Genomic DNA, 19,640 nt, shown 5'->3' on the forward strand with positions numbered 1-19,640 from the left:
CGTTGATTGGATTGATCTGAAATTTAAAGCACTAATATCTTTTGGTGCTTAGGATCAAATGACCCGTTCAGATCTATCTTAACACAGTTAGATGCTATATATTAAATTTATTCCTAAAATATTAATTAATATATCTGAAATTATAAAGCACCACTTTATTAAAATTTCTATGCACAAGAATACAATGATCGTTTGGATGATCCACACCATCCATTGTATAGATCGCAAAGAATTTAAGAGCATAATAAATAAAAAAAAATTAACTATTTATTTTAGTTTTTAATGCACCTTGTTACAATCGTAATGTTTATTTGTCATCCAACCTATCGATGAGGTCACAAACTTGGATGAAGGGAAAACACAAATATCAACTAGATCCAAAACTTATGTAGCACAAAAGTTCTCAGTGGTGGGCATTCAATCACCACTATTTCTATGGTGTGATCCTATTGAGATTTGGATCCGCTTCATTTTTGGGTTCATGCCCTAAAATGAGCTGGAAAAACAGATGAATGGTATGGATATACAACAAATACATCAAGATGGGCTCACGATCAATGCCTCACCGAAGTCGGTGTTTCCAAACCTCACTGAAGCGTCTCCCTTCTGTGTGGTGCTGATGATGCAGGTGCCTGATGCACGGATTAATGAAAGGATTGAAGAACTGAAGAAAGAAGTGAAGAGGATGCTAAGGACTGATAGTCGGCCATTTCAAAAAATGATCTTGGTTGATGAAATCCAACGTCTCGGTGTGGCTTATCACTTTGAGATGGAGATTGAAGAGGCCATGCGCCAGATGTATGATGCCCATATCAACGGTGATTATGATGGCGGTGATGATCTGCATGCAGTCGCGCTCCAATTTCGACTACTAAGACAACATGGATACAACGTACCATCTGGTTTGTGTCCTCTACAGCTCCTGAAAGTTACATTTTCATGCCATGCATGTATTTAAGGTGTCCATGTATTTCACAAAAGACGGCGAGGCCTTGTATGCCCACCATGATGTATGTATTCTATATCCATGCTATCCATCCGTTCTTTCAAAACCTTAGGGCATGATCCAAAATGAAGCAGATCCAACTCTCAGGTGGACCATACCGTAGGAAACTTTTTGAATTAACCTAGCCAAAACTTTCCCACAGTACAGACCTTGGTACTGTGTATACATCGATAAGTTCTGTGGTCCCCGCCATCAGGTATCCAAAGTTTTAGCCAGCTTTATCCAATTCTCAGGGCTTATGCACGTATGCACAGAACGTCTGTACTGAACTTATCCATAGAGCCTACAACGAAGACGCAGTTAGTGTGTATACTATGGTGGCCCCACTATCAAGTATGTATCTTATCCATGTCATCTATTCATTTTTTTCAGACCATTTTAAGGCATCAGCCCAAAAAATGAGGCAGATCCAAAGCTCAAGTGGACCACACCATAAGAAGCAGTGGGGATAACCACGCCACCATTGAAATTTTCCTAGGGCACACCATGATATTTATTTGCCATCCATTCTATTCATAAGGTCACAAAGACCTGGATGGAAGGAAAACACAAATATCATCTTAATCAAAACTTATGTGGTTTGCAACATGTCTTCAATTCCGAACAGAACCGATGGTCTGATCGGGCCTGATCGATTCTGATCGGTCAGATCTGATTTAATTTTGGATTAGGTTCGGATAGCACTGTATATGAAATGATGGATGGATAGCATGGATAAAACTCATACTTCACGGTGAGGCCCACATAACCTTTTCACATATGGATACTACCAATGTTAGTGCTATGTTCTACACCTCAAGTGGGGTGCATGACGTGGGCTCCATGAGGCTCACGTGATGTAAATATATTATCCATGTGGTCCACCTATTTTAACTGATCATTTCAGGATAAGAGCCCAAAAAGGAGGCAGATTGAAGCCTCTAGTGTACCGCATAATAGGAAGCAGTGGGGATTTAACTCTAGCCATTGAAGACTTCCTAGGACCAAGATATTTATTTGCCATCCAACCGATCATAGGGTCACATAAACATGTAGGAAGGGAAAATATAAATATTAGTTTGATCCAAAACTTTTGTGTCCTCTCAGAAGTTTTCAAATGTAGGCTTTCAATCTCAACTGATTTCTATGGTGCAGTCCATTTGAGACTTCAATGTTCCTCGGTCTTGTGCTCCTGCGAAAAATGATGATACACTCAAATTGGTTATTACCCTCACCAGGACTTAGAGAAGAGTGGTTATGTCAAGGGAATTGGGGGGCCCACCGTGATCTATATGTTTTATCCATGGTTTCTTTCATCTATTTTGATATATCATTTTAGGTCATGAGCTCAAAAGGGAAGTGGATCAAAGGCTCGAGTGGACCACATCACATGAAACAACGGGGATTGAACTCTTACTGTTGAAAATTTTCTAAGGCCCATTGTGATGTTTAATTGCCAGTTACCTATTTTTAAGCTCGATTTAAGACATGAGATCATAAATGAGAAAGATCCAAAACTCAAATGAGTTACCCTTGAGGAAAGCGTCGGAAAGAAATGCTTGTTGAAACATTCTTGGGCTCTACCTTAATGTTTATATGTCATTCAAATTATTTGTAAGGTTAATCTAACTGGAATGAATTGAAAACACATAGAGAGGGGGAAAAAAAAAAAGCTTTAAACAAGACTTTTGTGGCCATATGAATGTTTCAACGGTAGTCATTCAATCCCCATTAATTGCTTTCTCTCATGTGGCCTACTTGAGTTTTGGATCCACCTCATTTTTTGTTACATGTCTTAAAATGAGCTCCCAAAACAGATGAACAGAGCGGATTTATCACAAATATCATGGTAAGCCCACCTAGCTTCCATGCTCACCAAAGCCTTAGGCAGGATATGTGTCCAAGAAGCGGATGATTGCAATGGGGTGCCGAGTGGTACTAGCTACCTCGGGCTAGCTAGAGATGTACGGTCCTATTAAGGTCATTGTGGGGCCCGCATGATATAAGTGTTTTGTCTGATATATCCATCCATTTTAAAAGACCGTTTTAGGGCATGAGCCTAAAAAAGAGGTAGATTTATTTATTTATTTACTTTTTTGTTATTTGTTTGTTAGTACACCCCCATTGTCAGTTCACACATCACTGTTAGCCACCCCCACTAGGGATCGATACCAAGGCCTCGGTGTTGAAACGAGGTATTTTCACTCCCAAAAAACGGTAGATTGAATATTCTAATCGATCCCACCATTGAAACTTTCCTAGGGCTCACTGCGATGTTGTTGTTTTTTTTTTTTTTTGACATCCAACTTGCTCATAAAGTCATGTGGACCTGGATAAAAGGAAAACATAAATATCATATTGATCCAAAACTTCTTTAGCCTTTAAGAGGTTTTTAGTGGTAGGTATTTAATCCCCATTGTTCTAATGGTGTGGTCCACTGGATTATTCAATCTTCTTCATTTTTGAGATTATGTCATAAAATGATTTTTCAAAATGGATGGACGGTGTGGATAAAAGACATATCATGCTAGGCCCACATATCCCTGATAGGATTGGTCCACTCTTGCCACGTCTCGGCGTGGTAGTACCCAACCCATGCCCGTCTTGAGTGGGTGCCACACCACCGACTTCGGCGGTGTGTTATCGTCATCAAGTTCCATCGGCCCTCCATGGTGCGTGTTATCTCCAAAATGGTTTATCCATTTGGCGAGATTATTTCGGGACATGACCCCAAAATTTTGGTAGATCGCATCCAAAGCTTAAGTGGAACAAACCACATAAAACAGGGGAATAATGACGACGATAGATCAAACCTTCTTAAGTGCCCACCATGAAGTTTATTTGTAATCTAACCTGTTCAAAAGTCACACGAACATTGATTAAGAAAAAACCCAATATCTTCTTCTTTTTTTTTTTTTTTTATAATCGTTGACTTCTATGGACCAAGAAGATTTCAATGGTAAGCATTCAATCCACACTACCTTCTTAAGTGTGGTCCACTTGAACTTTAGATTAGCCTCATTTTTTCCATCATGCTCTAGAATGAACTCTACAAATGAATGGACAGTGTGAATATAACACATACATCATGGGCCCATGTAACTTTGTAATGTTATATACATAGGAACTTCCCATGAGGTCAAGCTGTGTGGGCCCCACCGTGATGCGGTCCATCCATTGTGTGTCCTAATTGGATGAGGGGTCAGAGTTTCAGACGCATCCAAATTTCAGGTGGGCCCCACCAAGTGCTTTTATATGTTTTAGGCATGTCTTCACGTGATTTTATTTTCACGTGATTTTCAATGGTATGGCCCAACTGAGTTCTGTATACGGCTGAGTTTTGGGATATCTCATAATTTAAAGGGGACCCATCAAATGCACGGTGTTGATGTTCAACATACATCACGATGGGGCCCACACAGCTTGACCTCATGGGGAGTTCCCATGAGCTCGACGTATAGAACCATTTCCCCGCGCACACGCACACACACTGTCTGTGTGTGTGTGGAGTAATGGTTTCCTGCTAACCATATGCAAGGAATTTATGTACGAGCCTTCATGTAAGCCGTAAAATGAGGAGAACGGCTGGGATTCAGCTGCATTGAGAGAGAGAGAGTCTAAAAAACAAGACTCGCTCCTAAACTCATGGATAGACTTGGAATTGCATGTGGATTTCACATAAAAGCCTTTAGTTGGAAGATCCTGTGCAAAGATTCTATGTGAGGCCCACTATGATGTTTGTGAGAAATCCAACCCGTTCATCCGTTTTTCGAAATCATTTTAGGACATACAATTAAAAATGAGGAGGATCCAAAAATTAAATGGGCCACATGAGAGGAAACAGTGGGGATTTAGTGATCACCGTTGAAACATTATATATGTTTGTGTGTGTGTGTGTGTGTGTGTGTATATATATATATATATAGAACCATATATATATAGGGTAGATGTATGTCGAACATCTATCCCATCAGTGAGATGCGCCATTACATAGTGGGCCTAGGGCTTAAAAATCAAGTCAATCATGACTTGTGTGGGCCACACCACATAAAAAAGTTGAGAGGGATTACCCTTCATTAAAACATTCATAATAAGTTTTTGGGCCCATCGAGATGTGGTTCATAAATCCAGCCCATCCATTATGTGTGTCCCACTTGGATGAGGGGTCAAACCAAGTTTCAGACACATCCAAATTTCAGGTGGGCCCCACCTAGTGCTTTTATATGTTTTAAGCATATCTTCATATGATTTTAGATGGTATGGCCCACCGGAGTTCCGTATATGGCTGAGTTTTGGGATATCTCATAATTAAAGGGGACCATCAAATGCACGGTGTTGATGTTTAACATACATCATGGTGGGACCCACACAGCTCGACCTCATGGGGAGTTCCCATGAGCTCTACCGTATAGAACCTTATATATATATATATATATATATCATGAAATTATGTGTTCCTGAAACAGATGTATTCGGAAAGTTCAAAGAAGATGAGTGCCACTTTAAGGCCAGCGTATGTACCAACGTGAAGGGTTTAATAAGCTTGTATGAAGCAGCATATTTAAGCACAAGAGGAGAATACATATTAGAAGAAGCCATTGCTTTCACTAGCAAGAACCTAAGGGCTATGGTGGCCCACCTTGAATCTCCTCTCTCTACTCAAGTGGCCCATGCCCTTAAGCTACGGGTACGCAGGGGCATGCCATGCCTAGAGGCCAGGCGCTACATATCTTTGTACCAAGAGCATGAATCTTGGAGCGATGTCCTTCTCGAACTTGCCAAGTTAGATTTCAATCTACTACAGTCATTGCACCAGGGAGAGATTGGAGAACTCTCGAGGTAAGCTTTGCCAACTATGTTGTGGATCCTTTCGATGTACTGATTGAATCCAATATCGGTGGCCCATTTACGTTATGCCTTTTGCTTTCCAATTTCAGAATGCACTTCCAAGTTGGCTAGTGAAAGATACCTCGTTTCAACACTGACCTCTTGGTATCGATTCCCTAGTGGGGGTGGCTAACAGAGATGTGTGAACTGAACTGACAGTGGGTGTACTAACAAGGTAACAAAACAAAAAAAAAGAAGTTGGCTGGATGGTATACTAGGAAGAGTGCATCGTACGTGTTCCCTCAAACAAGGAGAAAATCCAAATGAACCAATGTTTTTAGAGCAAAACTTACCAAGGGATCCTTTATAATAATAAAAGAAACAAAGCATCTTTATGGTAAGACTCCTTCAGTGTTCTAATTTTTAGAAAGTAGTATCTCAAGTAACCAGAATTTGCCCACAGTACATTTTAAGAAAGGAAATTATGTAACCGTAAAAGTTGAAGAATTAAAATTTGTGGAGTTCATACGATGTGTTTGACATCTAACTCATTCAATAGATGCATCTCACTGTGTATTTGAGATGAACCAAAAATATGGGTCATGTTGAGGGTCAAATATTGCATATCAGACCCATTTATTGCATGAATTTACAAGCATGATACCGTTTAATGGCCTGATTAATCGTGTTTGTAATGCAGAGTGTATGTACGAGCCCGGACTGAAAAAAGAGTGGTAAATGCATGGATTTGACGCTCCAGAAGCACCAAGGCAAGGAACGGACTCTAGAAGACCAAGAGCGACGGAATTATACACCAGGGGTCCGCGAAATCGAGGAATTGAAGCTCAAATGGCCTGAAAAGTGTCCAGAATGCAAGATCATAGGGTTCCCACCATCCGATCAGTTCAAAACTTCATATATGGCCTGAAGACCCTAAATAAACCGTACACGTCAAATTTCAATAGTTGGATCACTATGGAAGTAGTCCAATGGTCAGATCAGCCCATGAATTACCGAGCTGAGGCCCACCTGATATTCACATATGCTTCAAATGTGGGCCTTATCCATTAAATGAGATGATAAAAGGGATGAGCGGATCTGATTTCCCGCAAACATCAAGGAAGACCCCGCTCCACGTGACAACTGTACACAGCAAAGGTACATGCGCCGTGCACCGGATCAGCCGGCCTGGTCAAACCGACCGCGACCCGTCGCCCTCCCTCTTCTGCGGAAAAAACGGACAGCGTCTTTACGCTGTCCGTCCGTTCTTCGCTAATGGGCCCCACTCGTTATAGGGATCGATGATCCGAACCGTTCACCGGACTCAGGACACAGCCAAGACCGACTCCTAGCTGTCCGTCTGGTCCCATGCATTCACATATGCATAGATCTCTATTTAAACGCAGGTTGGACGGCTGGGTTACGCTCTCATGAGATACCGCACTCTGGATCGAAAACCGAACAATCCCAGACGGTTTTTCGTCCTGAAAACAATGGACGGAGTGGATTCGACATTGGAATTCTAGTGTGGCCACAGTCACCACCGACTAAACAACGTCCGCGGCTCTGTTTCCGTCTGCGTAACAGAGGCTGCGGACGATCGTAGTGGGCCATCATCACGGACCAAATCATCAATCCGAGCCATCCATCATGTAGAGGGACTCAATATTGTCAGAACCATGCTGACCGCTTTCAGCCATACACGCATACATGTCCGCCACAACGATCACAAAAGGACCACTCGAATACCGTTACAACAGGAATTCTTCCATGGGCAGCATCAACGGAGGATGAAAACAGACCATGTTCGGTCGAAATTCTGAGGAGAAGCTGTTGGACGGCATGGATCTCCCAAATGATAGATAAAGTGGGCCCCACCAAACATTCTTACGCAGAAAGCCTCTCTGTTGCGTGATTCAGAGCCCGGTCCTATTACAAACAGCTCCAGCTTTCGCAGCGGAGTCCTGCCAGGACTCCACAGCAGGAGATGAGAAGAAAGATAAAAGGAGGGAGGAGGGTTCGTGCTGGGGGGAGAGGATTGGAAGCAGCGGCGGTATTAGCCTAGATAGGAAGGAGAAAACGGAGGCTGTGGGACTGTTTTTTTGGTTTCGCTTGTCAGGGAGGAGGTTCTTTTGGAAAGTTGGGCTCGGTCTTGGCTTTGAGAGAAGAGGAGATCAGCGCTCGGTTTTGGTTGCTACTACTATCAGGGTGGAGATACAAGCTAGAGTCAATGCTACGATTTCTTGAAGATTGTTTTCCTAAATATGAATTCTATTTGGAAAATGAAAAGGCAGGTTGCATGTAAACTAAACTTGGTTTCCTTTCTTCTTTTCCTTTATATTTCTCGTTTTATTTCTAAGTTCAACCACATCATGCCTATGTGTGGCTAAACCCCTTAGCTAGGGCTAAGAGGTGAAGCTTGTAGTGAGATGGGGGATTTTATTCATATGCCTTTAATTTGATTTCAATTCATGAACTGAATTTGGTTTTCGTTTAATTAAAGGAATACTTTCAGTTATTAATGGTGTGTTGTGACTGAAATTACGATAGATCTGCAATGGCTTTGAGTATTTCTTTTCCTTTTTATGTTTATGAAGTCAGGAACCCCTGTTATTCATCATTGTTCCATGGGCATGGTAGGATGACAGTACCCTTCCTAACTCTCATGCATTGTTGATTGGTTGTTAATTAGTTTAATCCTGTTGTTTGCTCTGTCTCCTGGGCATGGTTAGATGATGGAATCCATTCTAATTCATATACCTTTCATCTCTTGAAAACCAAATCGAGTAAGTTCAGTTTGAATTCCATATGCGAGCATAAGATCTCCCTGATCTCTACAAGTGGATCCTCTGAATCCCTAGTTTCCATCCTCTGAATTCCTTAAAGTTTTAGATAATTATTCCACAATTATTTCTTAAATTCTATTTTGTTTAGATCGCATCTTAGTCCAGTTCTAGTTCTACTTGGTTTCAGATAACGTACAGGTATCAGTCCCTGTGAATTCGACTTCGGTCTTACCGAGTTTATTACTACATCACAACCCTATACTTGGGGAGTGAACAGTTATTCAAATAAATTGCACAAGCATTGCTAAAATAATACATACTACTCAAAAGTATCCAAATTCAAGTGCAGCTCATTTGATGATTGGATCAGTTCATCCCATTATCATGGTGGGATGCACATGTTCAAAAGGGTTGGATGTTCAACGCCCCCATGTGGACCCCACAGATATCGACTTCACTACCTTTTAAAGGAAAAAAAAAAAAAAACAGATCTTATTGCAAAATTCTTCATGAATTAACATTTTACCAAATAATGCCTCCACAATTCAAATTTCCAAGTAGCTGCTCATTGAGAAATGAAATTACAAAAGTGTCCTCATATTTTATTTTTTTTAATTAGAGAAAGTTGAAACTTATGGTGCCCACATGGTATGTGTATAACATCCAAGCCATCTAACATATTCACCCATATATAGCGCGAACCAAAAAATGGTCCAACCAAATCATCAATAACTTTGGTTCGTAACTGTTGGATGGGTCCAACAATTATGGATTCTCCACTTTATAAAGAAAATGGAAAAGAGGGCAATAATGTAATTTTGACCTTTGAAAAACTACTACTTGGAAATGTGGGTTCTGGGGAGGGGTGTCAATGGGGCAGGCCCAGGCCTAAAAAATCAGAATTTTGAATAAGGACGGCCCAACAGCCCAGCCCAAAATAACTTAAAAATCTGGGCCAAGGCCTACCCCAAGCCCAGCCCATTGACAGCCCTTGTTCGGGGAGGCACTTTGGAGGCATCTTACGATTATAATCCCAAAAAAGATAATTAATTTTTTTTTTTTTTTTTTTAAAGAAGATAAAATTCAAACAATAACACTTGAAGTAATGATTGACCCGGACTCGTGGATGTTGATGGAGGTCGCTCATTTATTATAATACGAGATTTGATGACCGACACCGGATTTATCCAATCACTTTCTTCCAGAAAGGAGACCTGGAATCGGTATCTTGAGAAGTGACCCCTCGAATAAAATGATATTTTCACTGCCACTACACATTTACTGGAAAAAAAAAAAAATGAATTAACTAAATTTGCCCATTCTAAATGAAATAAAAACTTCTTACTCCAATCGTGTAATTCACTCTAAACTTATCTGCCTCTATTTCCATGTGCTATATAACTTATTTGAGGAATCTTTTTTCTTCATATCTTGAATCACATCTCTTTCTTATAAGACTCAGGATGGTAAATTTATTTATTTATTATTATTATTTTTAAAGAAAGAATTAAATTACACCTACTTATATAAAAAACCAATATAAAATCAACCAAAATTGATACCTCTATATTTGGTTTGATAATCTACTATTACTTTCTTCTTTGCTTCTACAAAATCAAGGGGTAATATCCCACAATCCTTCCACATCGTGGGTGGGAAAAATCAATTACTCAGGCATCCTTCTCATTGGCTGTTGAGATAGTTGCCGCATTCAATGATTTAAAATCAGTCATTCGTCCTTTAGTGGAAATTGTTGGGAGTTGCAAAAGCATATAGAGAGGGATCAAACAAAGTAATCACAACCGCACAAAGTAAATCCAACAGAGAACATTCCGAATTTACGTGGAAAAATCCTTACGGGAAAAAACCAGACCTAAGAGAAAAGCCTCTATCTTTCTCTCTCCAAAACTCTCTCAAACCCTTAAGCATATCTAGTCGTCCAACCTAATCTTAATTACAATCATATATTTAAGAAAAAACAAAAATAGAAATAAATCACATAAAGATGCATAAACTATGCAATCCATTGACTTGTCACTTTGACCGGTCGATATGTATCGATTGATCGGGTCGACCTATCAACCAGAGTTTTTGACCTGTTAAAAACTCCAAAAACAATCCAAAGAGTTTTGCCCAAAAAATCAACTATCTTCCATATACTTTGACTTGTTGACTGGTCGATGGCCCTCGTTTCATTATAGATTTGAAGTATTCAATTTTCAACGATCTCCACCATGACTAATCTTTATGCTGCAACATGCAATGTTATATCCTCCATTTCTACCACGTGTCCATCATATCTCCATAATCATTGCCTCTCGTGCACATTTCATCTTCACTCTATCTTTATCGGTGTTAAGATGTAGTCCTACATACCTCGAATATATTGAAGTATCCATTTCACTGCCTCCTAGTGTTGCTTCCCTGGGTTAGACATGCATCTGCTATTAATACCCACCACATGTAAAATATCTAGTCTCGTACAGACCATGGCATATATCAAGTTACCAACCACACTCGAATAAGACAAATGTGACGTAAATTACTTTTTTTTATCCATTTCAGGACACTACTCAAAAGAAAATAAAAAATGAGCCATATGGGGAACACTAACCGGCTTTGCCTTGTCCATCCCGTACTTCACCAATACTTCTCAAGGTATTCAGCCTAAGATAACCATAACATGCGCCTCTACTTGTCTCATATATGTCAATGCCAAGAATCCTTTGCAGCCCCAAGATCTTTCATCTCAAATGTCCCTAAGAGCTGAGCCTTTAGTATATCGATCTTAGACATGATATGATTGGCGATAAGCATGTCATCAATATACAATATTAAGATAATGAACTTCTTATCACTCGGTGTCTTAAAATAGGCACAATGATTATACTTACTCCCGATAAACCTTTAACTCATGATGAAAGAATCAAATTTCTTGTACCATTACCTAAGAGAATATTTCAAGCCGTACAACGACCTTTTCAACTTGTAAACACTATTCTCTACCCCATGTATTTTGAATCCTTTTAATTACTTTATGTAAATATGTTATTTTAATTACTCGAGATTGTATTAGGCAACCAATATCAATATAAATTTGAAAGGTACTTGCTTCATAACATGCGCAAAAATCTTAATGAAGTCGACACATTCTCTTTGAACATATCCATTTGTTACCAGTGTTGCCTTGTACTTATCATGTTTCTTTCTAAATATCCACTTACACCCTTTTGCTTTACAGCCGATGGGAAGCTTCATCAGCTCCCATATCTTATTCGTGTATAAGGAGTCCATCTCGTCATGCATCTCCATTTTTTTAATTTTCGGCATCTATGTCGTCAAAAGCCTCTTAAAAAGTATACAAATCTCTCTCATCTGTAATGAGAGAAAATATAATATTTGAGTCATCCCTATATCTCTCTAGTAAGTTACGATCCCTTGGTGGATTCATTTTCACAGGTGGCTGCTCCACTTACTCTTGTACCACTATATGCGTCTCAGTATCAACCTGTGTCTCATCTTTATTTATTTGAATGATCACAACTGAATTTTTGTTCTCCCTTGTGCTCATCTTTATAGAACAATGATTTCTCGTTAAATTTGACATCATGACTAAGGATGAATTTTCATGTGAGCTGGTCATATATCCTATACCCATTCACACCATCATCATATCCAACAAAAATGTATTTTTTATCCCTTTAGTCTGGCTTATCTCTCTCAATTGACGTTATGTCAGAGTAAGCATCACAACCAAATATTTGTAACCCTGAGTAGTCTACCTGCTAACCACTCCACACTTCCACTGAAATTTTACAAGTAATAACTATAAAGGGGGACTGAGTCACTAAATAAGAAGTTATGTTAACAGCCTTAGTTTACATTTTCTTGCCTATCCTATCATTAATTATCATGCATTAGGCCCTCTCCAAGAGATTTATTCATCCGCACAACTATATCATTCTGCTTTGGTGTGTAGTGCATTATGTCGTGTCTCACAGTCCCTTCATCTTTACAAAAAATGATTGAATTCTCCACATTTATCTCTCCTCAACACTTTCACCTTTCGCCCTGATTTTTTTCCATAATTACATTCCACTATTTGAAGTTGGTGAAAATCTCAAATTTATTTTTTAAAAAAATAAATCCACACCTTTCTCGAATAGTCGTTAATGAACGTAACGAACCATGATAACCCTCCACTAGAAACTATGGGCGACGACTCACGTGCATCAAAATGCACGTAATTCCAAAACTCCTTACAAATATGTTTCCTTGACTTAAAAGATAACCTTAATTGTTTACCATATATACCATGCTCGCATATATTAAAATCAATGCTTTTAAAAACTGGGATCAAACAACGATTAAAAGTACTTTCATGCCTCGCTCGCTCATGTGGCGTAGGCACACATGACACATACATGTAGATGTGGAATCCTCTACAGACATTGCATCTCTATAGGATGAAGTGCTCTCAATCAGCGTGTAAATGTAACCATTTCTTTGTGCTTTCACGACTACAAGTGCCCCTTTTAAAACCTTAAATACACGATTAAACTCGGTGAATTTGCACCCAAGTGCCTCAATTGCACTCAGAGATATCAAACTTTTCCTTAACTTAGGAACGTATCTCACATCAGTCAAGATACACTCCATGCCATTAAATATCTTGATGTGCACCGATTAGATACCAACCACATTACAGACATTTTAATTGCCCATAAACACCTAGTCACCATTACAGTCACTATAATTAGTGAACCAACTCCTATGAGGGGTCATGTGATAAGAAGCCCCTTATCCAAAATCTATTTATTATTGAAAATACCCTGATTTGGATGCAGTCAACATGTTACTACCACTCGCCTCCTGATTAGATTCTGCGGTGTTGGCCTCTTTGGAAGAATTCTTTAATTTCTCCTTTATAGACTTAGGATTCTAACAATCATTCTTTATCATTACTAAAAAAGGAGTAAAGGCTATAGACTATAGGTGTTTTTTGTTACGAATATAAACAATAGCTAGATTGTTATAGCTTTAATCTATAGCTAAAAGCTACTACTGTCACTAGATCATAGCTAGAGCCTGATGTTCCTTTAAAAGCTCTATGAGGTATGCATTTTATCTAATTCATCCATCAATTTTAATAGCTTATTTTATCTAAGGAGGCGGATCGAAGGCTCAAGTGGACCACACAATAAGAAACAATGGAGATTAAGTGTCTACCATTGATCTATGGTGTGGTCCACTTGGGCGTTTGATTTACCTCCTTTTTGGGATCATACCCTAAAACTGGGTCTCAAAATAAATGTACGGTGTGGATAAATTGCATACATCATGGTGGTCCCATGAAACCCCTGATAGGACCACCCATCTTTAGCTGCAAATCCTGGTTGGGGTATTTTATCCAAAAGAAAACCCTAACCCCTCTCTCTCTCTCTCTCTCTCTCTCTCTCTCTCTCTCTCTCTCTCTCTCTCTCTTTCTATGTGTGTGTGTGTGTGTTAGATCCAAGGAAGGGAGAGAGCCGGATATGCCGGCATCTGGGTTCTAAAATCACAACCACCAGTACCAGAGTTCAATTCGTCACCGCTAACTCAAATCAAAAGCAGGATTTAGCAGCCGCACACCTCTAATGGTAGCCACCACTAATCTGTTAAACCTTCTTCTTCCTCCTATCTACGATTTGAAAACCCCTCTTTATTTCTTCTTCTTATTTTTTTTGAAATGGATGGGGGCTCTAAGAGCTTGTTGCTGCCATTAATGATTGCTGCAAGCTCAGCGGCAATGACGATGCCAGCTAATACTAATGGTTGCCATATTTGGTGGGCCTTCAATCGGTTATCCTGTCATGCCACAACTTCAGCACGCCATTGTATTTGGATCTCGATTATGAAGATCCTCTGTCCCGCTCAAAACTTCTCCCTGTTATAACCAGTGTATCTGTAAAAGCACTTATGTCACCGCTTTTCTTTTTCATCACCTTCGACTAAAGAGTTAAAATAACGGTCTTAACATTAATGGTCATCTTACCATTACACAAAGAGTCTTTGAACAACTTATACAATTCTAGAAAAGATTTCAACAAAATAAATAATTAATCTTCATCCTTCATCAGCTCATTCACATCTAACAATTTACAAAACGAGCCTATTTAGGTCACTAATGTGGGTCTCAACGTAAGCCCCTTCATTTATCTTCTTCTGATTGAACAATTGTATCTTCAAATATAAATGATTCTCAAGTCTTTGTATAAATGTACTCTAACTTGACTCATATATCAGTCACAGTTTTTTCTCTCTTAACATTATAGAGGACTTCATCCATTAGACACAACTAAATTCAAATATTGGCCTTTTGATCTAACTTGTTCCAATTTTTTTCTTTCATAGTTTCCAGTCGCTATCTAAGGAATGCATCTTTCATTCCTTGTTAAACTAGAAAGCCTCTCATCTACACCTTCCATAGTTCAAAGTTGTTTTTCCTGAAATACTTCTTTATGTCGAACTTCATACTAGATACCATAAATATCTTATTTCGAATTTAGCTTGCTTCTAACGTTAGCTCTGATACCACTTGTTGGGACTCACGGAAGTGCACAAGGAAAAATCAAACAAAGTAATCACAATCGCACAAACAAATCCAATAGAAAAAATTTTCATGGAATAACACTTGCGGGAAAAAACCATGGCACAAAACGATAATGCACAATAAATAACAAAATTACAAGAGATGAAACATTACCGTCTCAAAGCCCCGAGAGAAAAACCCTAGCTTTTTCTCTCTCCAAAATCATCTTAAACCCTTAAACACGTTTAGCCTTCCAACCTAATCTCGATTACACCCATATATTTAAGGAAAATGAAAATAGAAATAAATCGTGTAAACTGTGCAATCCATCGACCAATCAATTTAACTGGTCAAGACGCGACAATCAGTCAGATGGACCTGTCGACTAGAGTTTTCGACCTATCAAAAACTCCAAAAATAGTCCAATGAGTTTTGCCCAAAAAACTAAAAATCTTCGATATCCTTTGACATATCAATCATATTGTCAACTGGTTGATGGCTCCTATTTCAGCATAGATTTGAGGCGTCCGATTTTCAATAGAAATGAGGAAATGTCTACAAATTTTGGATTTAATCTAATACAATTTGATAAATTTTGAAGAAGCATTGCCAAGCCCATGAGATGTGTTTATAACATCCAAACTTTCAAACAGGTGGACTCCACCATGATTATCATACAACGGAAAAATTAGGCCGATCAGCTACATCATAGAAGACACAAACCCGTCACAAAAATCTCCAATTCCACGTGTGGCCACCTGATAATTGGATCAGCCTAATATTTTGGGCATTTCATCACAGTGGATTCACTTTTGGGACAGCCTGGATATCATACACAAACTATGTTGGGCGCCCCACAATGCTCACCATACCACTTTAAAAATAATAATAATAATAAAATTAAAAAAATAAAATAAAATAAAATAAAAAAGGAAGAAGAAGAAGGAATTTTGATCATTGTGTCATAGGTAAGGTTATTCTTTTGAAAATTCAAAACAGTCAAGTCCTTTAATAGATTCAGATTGTTTTTATAATTTATTTATTTTTCAAAAAAACATCCCAATTATCTAAATCCGTCAGTTTATATAAATATCTTCCAAAAAGGGACTCAAAATCACATGACTCCTGAAATTGGGCTCCACCATAATTAGTGGACTACATTTCTAGAGTAATGTTAAGTTCAATTGCGGATGTGTGTTAGTGGACCTGGCCATTCATCAGGTGGGCCCCAATGGGGACATGTCCTGTCCTAAAATCAGGCTCTTCTTACCCAGCGAGCCACATATATATTAGAGAAATAGACAAGAAAAAAGGCCACCATTCTTTATATCCAACATACATGTTACACCCAGATGATGAGTGAACCAGCTTTTCATCTTTGCTCCATGTGATGTACAGTGTGGGACCCATCTGATGAACGGGCAAGATCTTGTAAGCGTGTGCCATATCCTTTTCAATCACAATCTTTCCTATTTTGAATTTTCATTGTACGGTGTGCTGAATGTACTTCATTGGCAGGTGGTGGAGAGCCGTTGATTTTTCCTCAAAATTACCTTTCGTTAGGGACCGTTTGGTTGAGTGCTACTTTTGGATATTGGGTGTGTATTTTGAGCCAAAATACACGTTTGGTAGAATCGCAGTGACCAAACTTATATCCATCGCATCTGTCATGGATGACATATACGATGTGTATGGTACATTGGAGGAACTCGAACCATTCACAGAAGCAATCCAACGGTTCGTAAGCAATCCCTAGATTTTTATTCACAATCTGAAACAACCTGGTAGTCTGTATACCATACAGTATACACCAAGTTTGATATCCAACCTGGCATGCACGCTCGAGATATGAACCATCCATCATTCTGGGGCCCATCTGAACATTCCATGGTCCAAAACTCAGCCTGGTTCACTCAATAGTCAGGCCATACATGCAGAGCGTGGACGGTTCAAAAAAAAAACAAAAAGCCAGAACGACTGTCCACGTTTAATCTACACATGTGGCCCACCTGATGAGTGGACCAGCTTGATTTGTGGTTGAGACATGTTAGCTGCAGCGCGTATTAATCAAAGGCCTGGATCATGCACGCGTGTGCCACATTGGTTGCCTATAGATGAATAGCTGATAGTCTACTGATAATGTACATGGGCTACTTTATTTTCAGGTGGGACATTGGGGCCATGGATCAGCTGCCAGAGTACATGCAAGTTTGTTTCCATGCACTCTACCAGGTTGTCAAAGAAATTGAGGAGAAGACCACAAATGAAGGAAGATCCTACACTGCACACTACTCCAAAGAAGCTGTATGGCATGCAACTCTACTCATATCAGCTCTTTTCTATCATTGATGAATTCTATTTGCACTCAACTCACACGTGGAGATAAGTATAGCTTTCAAAGTAGATAAAACGTAGGAAGACAAACATAACCCATTCTCTAATGGTTGAGTTTACTGGCAGATGAAAGCTTTGACAAGGGCCTATTTGGTGGAGGCCCAATGGTTTAGCACGGGACATGTTCCAACCTTGGATGAATACTTGGAGATTGCAGTCATGTCCAGTGGTTACCCAATGCTAGCCGTCCAAGCCCTAGTAGGCTTGGGTGATGTGGCGACGAAGGAAGCCTTTGATTGGGTGCTGAGCGTACCTAAGATCGTATGGTCCTCTGGTCTAATCGCCCGTATTGTCGATGATATACAAACGAACAAGGTATGATAAACTGAGCCTAGAGATGACATTTTCTTCATGGATTCCATGAGCTTGATTGGTTTGACCCAAGATGGTAGCCTGATGACATAGGGAAGGACGTGAGGTCGAGCACAGTCTTCCAAGAACTTCTCTGAACTAGTCACCGAGACTTCTTGAATCCATAAGAAAAAAAACAAGAAAAATAGAAAATAAATTATATAAAATTCGAAATTGATTGATGAATAAAATAAATGAGTCTACAACCCTTTAAATAGGGATACTAAGCCATGGAATAATTTCTGGAATCAAACTACAACTAAAACTCTTATAAATCGTGACTTGCTAGATCGTGATGTTGCACAAGGTTTTCGGCCAAAAATAGTAAGTGTCCTATTTCACTCCAACATGTCGTTCTCCTAATTATTTAAGCACTTTTCATGTTAGGAACAACTCCTAAAGCCCGACCGATGAAGAGTTATAATCAAACTAAAACTTACTATTTATGGTAAAAATGGAATTAAATTAGGGAAACGACCTTCTCATCATATTTCCAAATCCGGCTTGTGCAACCCGGCCTAGCAGGCCTCAAAATCATATATTTTATGTCTAGTAACTTATTCTGGTTTATGAGATATGTCTGTTTTAAGTTCTGACAGTCCGGATTATCTTCATCTCCGATTGGACCTTTTCTGGTCCATCTTGGCCATGAAATTATCCGCAACCCACTCTACATCACCCGACTAGACCATAGGAATTCTATGCTTAGAAATCAATGGGTTCCACCCATTAAATAGACCGAGGCCATTGCTGAGAACCTTCCAATGGAGACTGACCCATTTATGGATATGATGGTCCGGACAATGGGTCTGGCCCAAAGTTGGAATTTCGGCTGATAAATGAATGGGTCAGATCTGGGCCGAAACTGAGTAGGCATTCCAATCCGAATCTAGTTTACATTTTGGTTCTAAACATTTGAAGGTCGAGCAATCTAGAGGAGACAATGCTTCAAGTGTCCAATGCTACATGAAAGATCACGGCGTCACTGAGGAAGAAGCTTGCCGGGCCCTATACGAACTGGTCACCGATGCATGGAAAGAAATAAACAAGGCGTGCCTTAGGCCTACAGAATTCCCTGGGCCCATCCTTGCCCCATCACTCAATCTCGCGCGCATGATGGAAGTCCTGTACAAGAATGGCGACGGATATACTGATTCTGCAGGACAGACCAAGGAATGTATTGCATCATTGCTCGTCGATCCCATCCCTCTTTGATAATGCAGTTGTTTTGTTGAATTGAACTATTTCATCTCGGCCCACAGTTTGAAGGGACTAGATTGCTTTATATGTATCCTATGCTTGTAGTAGACATCTGCATGTCAATGCATTGTTTTGCATTTTAATTTTAAGTTGAACCTACAATCAATCATGCATACCTGGCATATTAACCATACCTTTGCTAAGCCCTCATGCCTGTCACGATAAGTCCCGGATCCAATCCATCCAAGAATCAGGTTGATACACTGATGGGGTGGGCCACTGTTTACAAAAACAAATGTACAGCTGTAAAAAACTTGGGTGAAGTTCTATCCACCTGTTTCAAATATTGAGGGCCAAATGATGATTGGACCAGATTTTCATTTTGATGAAAACAAGTACAAGGTCAGACCAACCTGATGGATGGATTGGATCTCATAAATATGTACCATGCTGGCCCATGTGGCGTGTTCGCAAGCTTCATTGTACGGTTAGCAAAGCTCTCTTAACTAGGGCCAAAAGTCGGGCG

The 19,640-nt window shown here is 39.5% G+C and overlaps 1 protein-coding gene across 1 annotated transcript; it reads left to right on the top strand.

Annotated features, from left to right (window-relative positions):
• Positions 1 to 679: 679 nt before the first annotated feature.
• Positions 680 to 19,155, top strand: LOC131236080 ((-)-germacrene D synthase-like). Its single transcript, XM_058233169.1, has 6 exons — positions 680 to 902; positions 5,452 to 5,824; positions 16,688 to 16,906; positions 17,335 to 17,473; positions 17,630 to 17,878; positions 18,836 to 19,155. Exons 1-6 carry the CDS (start codon positions 686 to 688, stop codon positions 19,127 to 19,129), a joined length of 1,491 nt encoding a protein of 496 aa, XP_058089152.1. The 5' UTR covers positions 680 to 685; the 3' UTR covers positions 19,130 to 19,155.
• Positions 19,156 to 19,640: the final 485 nt, after the last annotated feature.

The sequence above is a fragment of the Magnolia sinica genome, unplaced genomic scaffold, assembly GCF_029962835.1.
Source record: "Magnolia sinica isolate HGM2019 unplaced genomic scaffold, MsV1 ctg200, whole genome shotgun sequence".
Taxonomy (NCBI): domain Eukaryota; kingdom Viridiplantae; phylum Streptophyta; class Magnoliopsida; order Magnoliales; family Magnoliaceae; genus Magnolia; species Magnolia sinica.

Excerpts from the sequence above, each read along its gene's own strand:
- LOC131236080 (XM_058233169.1), top strand. The coding sequence starts at position 686 with ATGCTAAGGACTGATAGTCGGCCATTTCAAAAAATGATCTTGGTTGAT. Across the intron at positions 16,907-17,334 it reads TTCACAGAAGCAATCCAACG|GTGGGACATTGGGGCCATGG; the intron begins GTTCGTAAGCAA and ends CTTTATTTTCAG. Across the intron at positions 17,474-17,629 it reads CACACTACTCCAAAGAAGCT|ATGAAAGCTTTGACAAGGGC; the intron begins GTATGGCATGCA and ends GTTTACTGGCAG.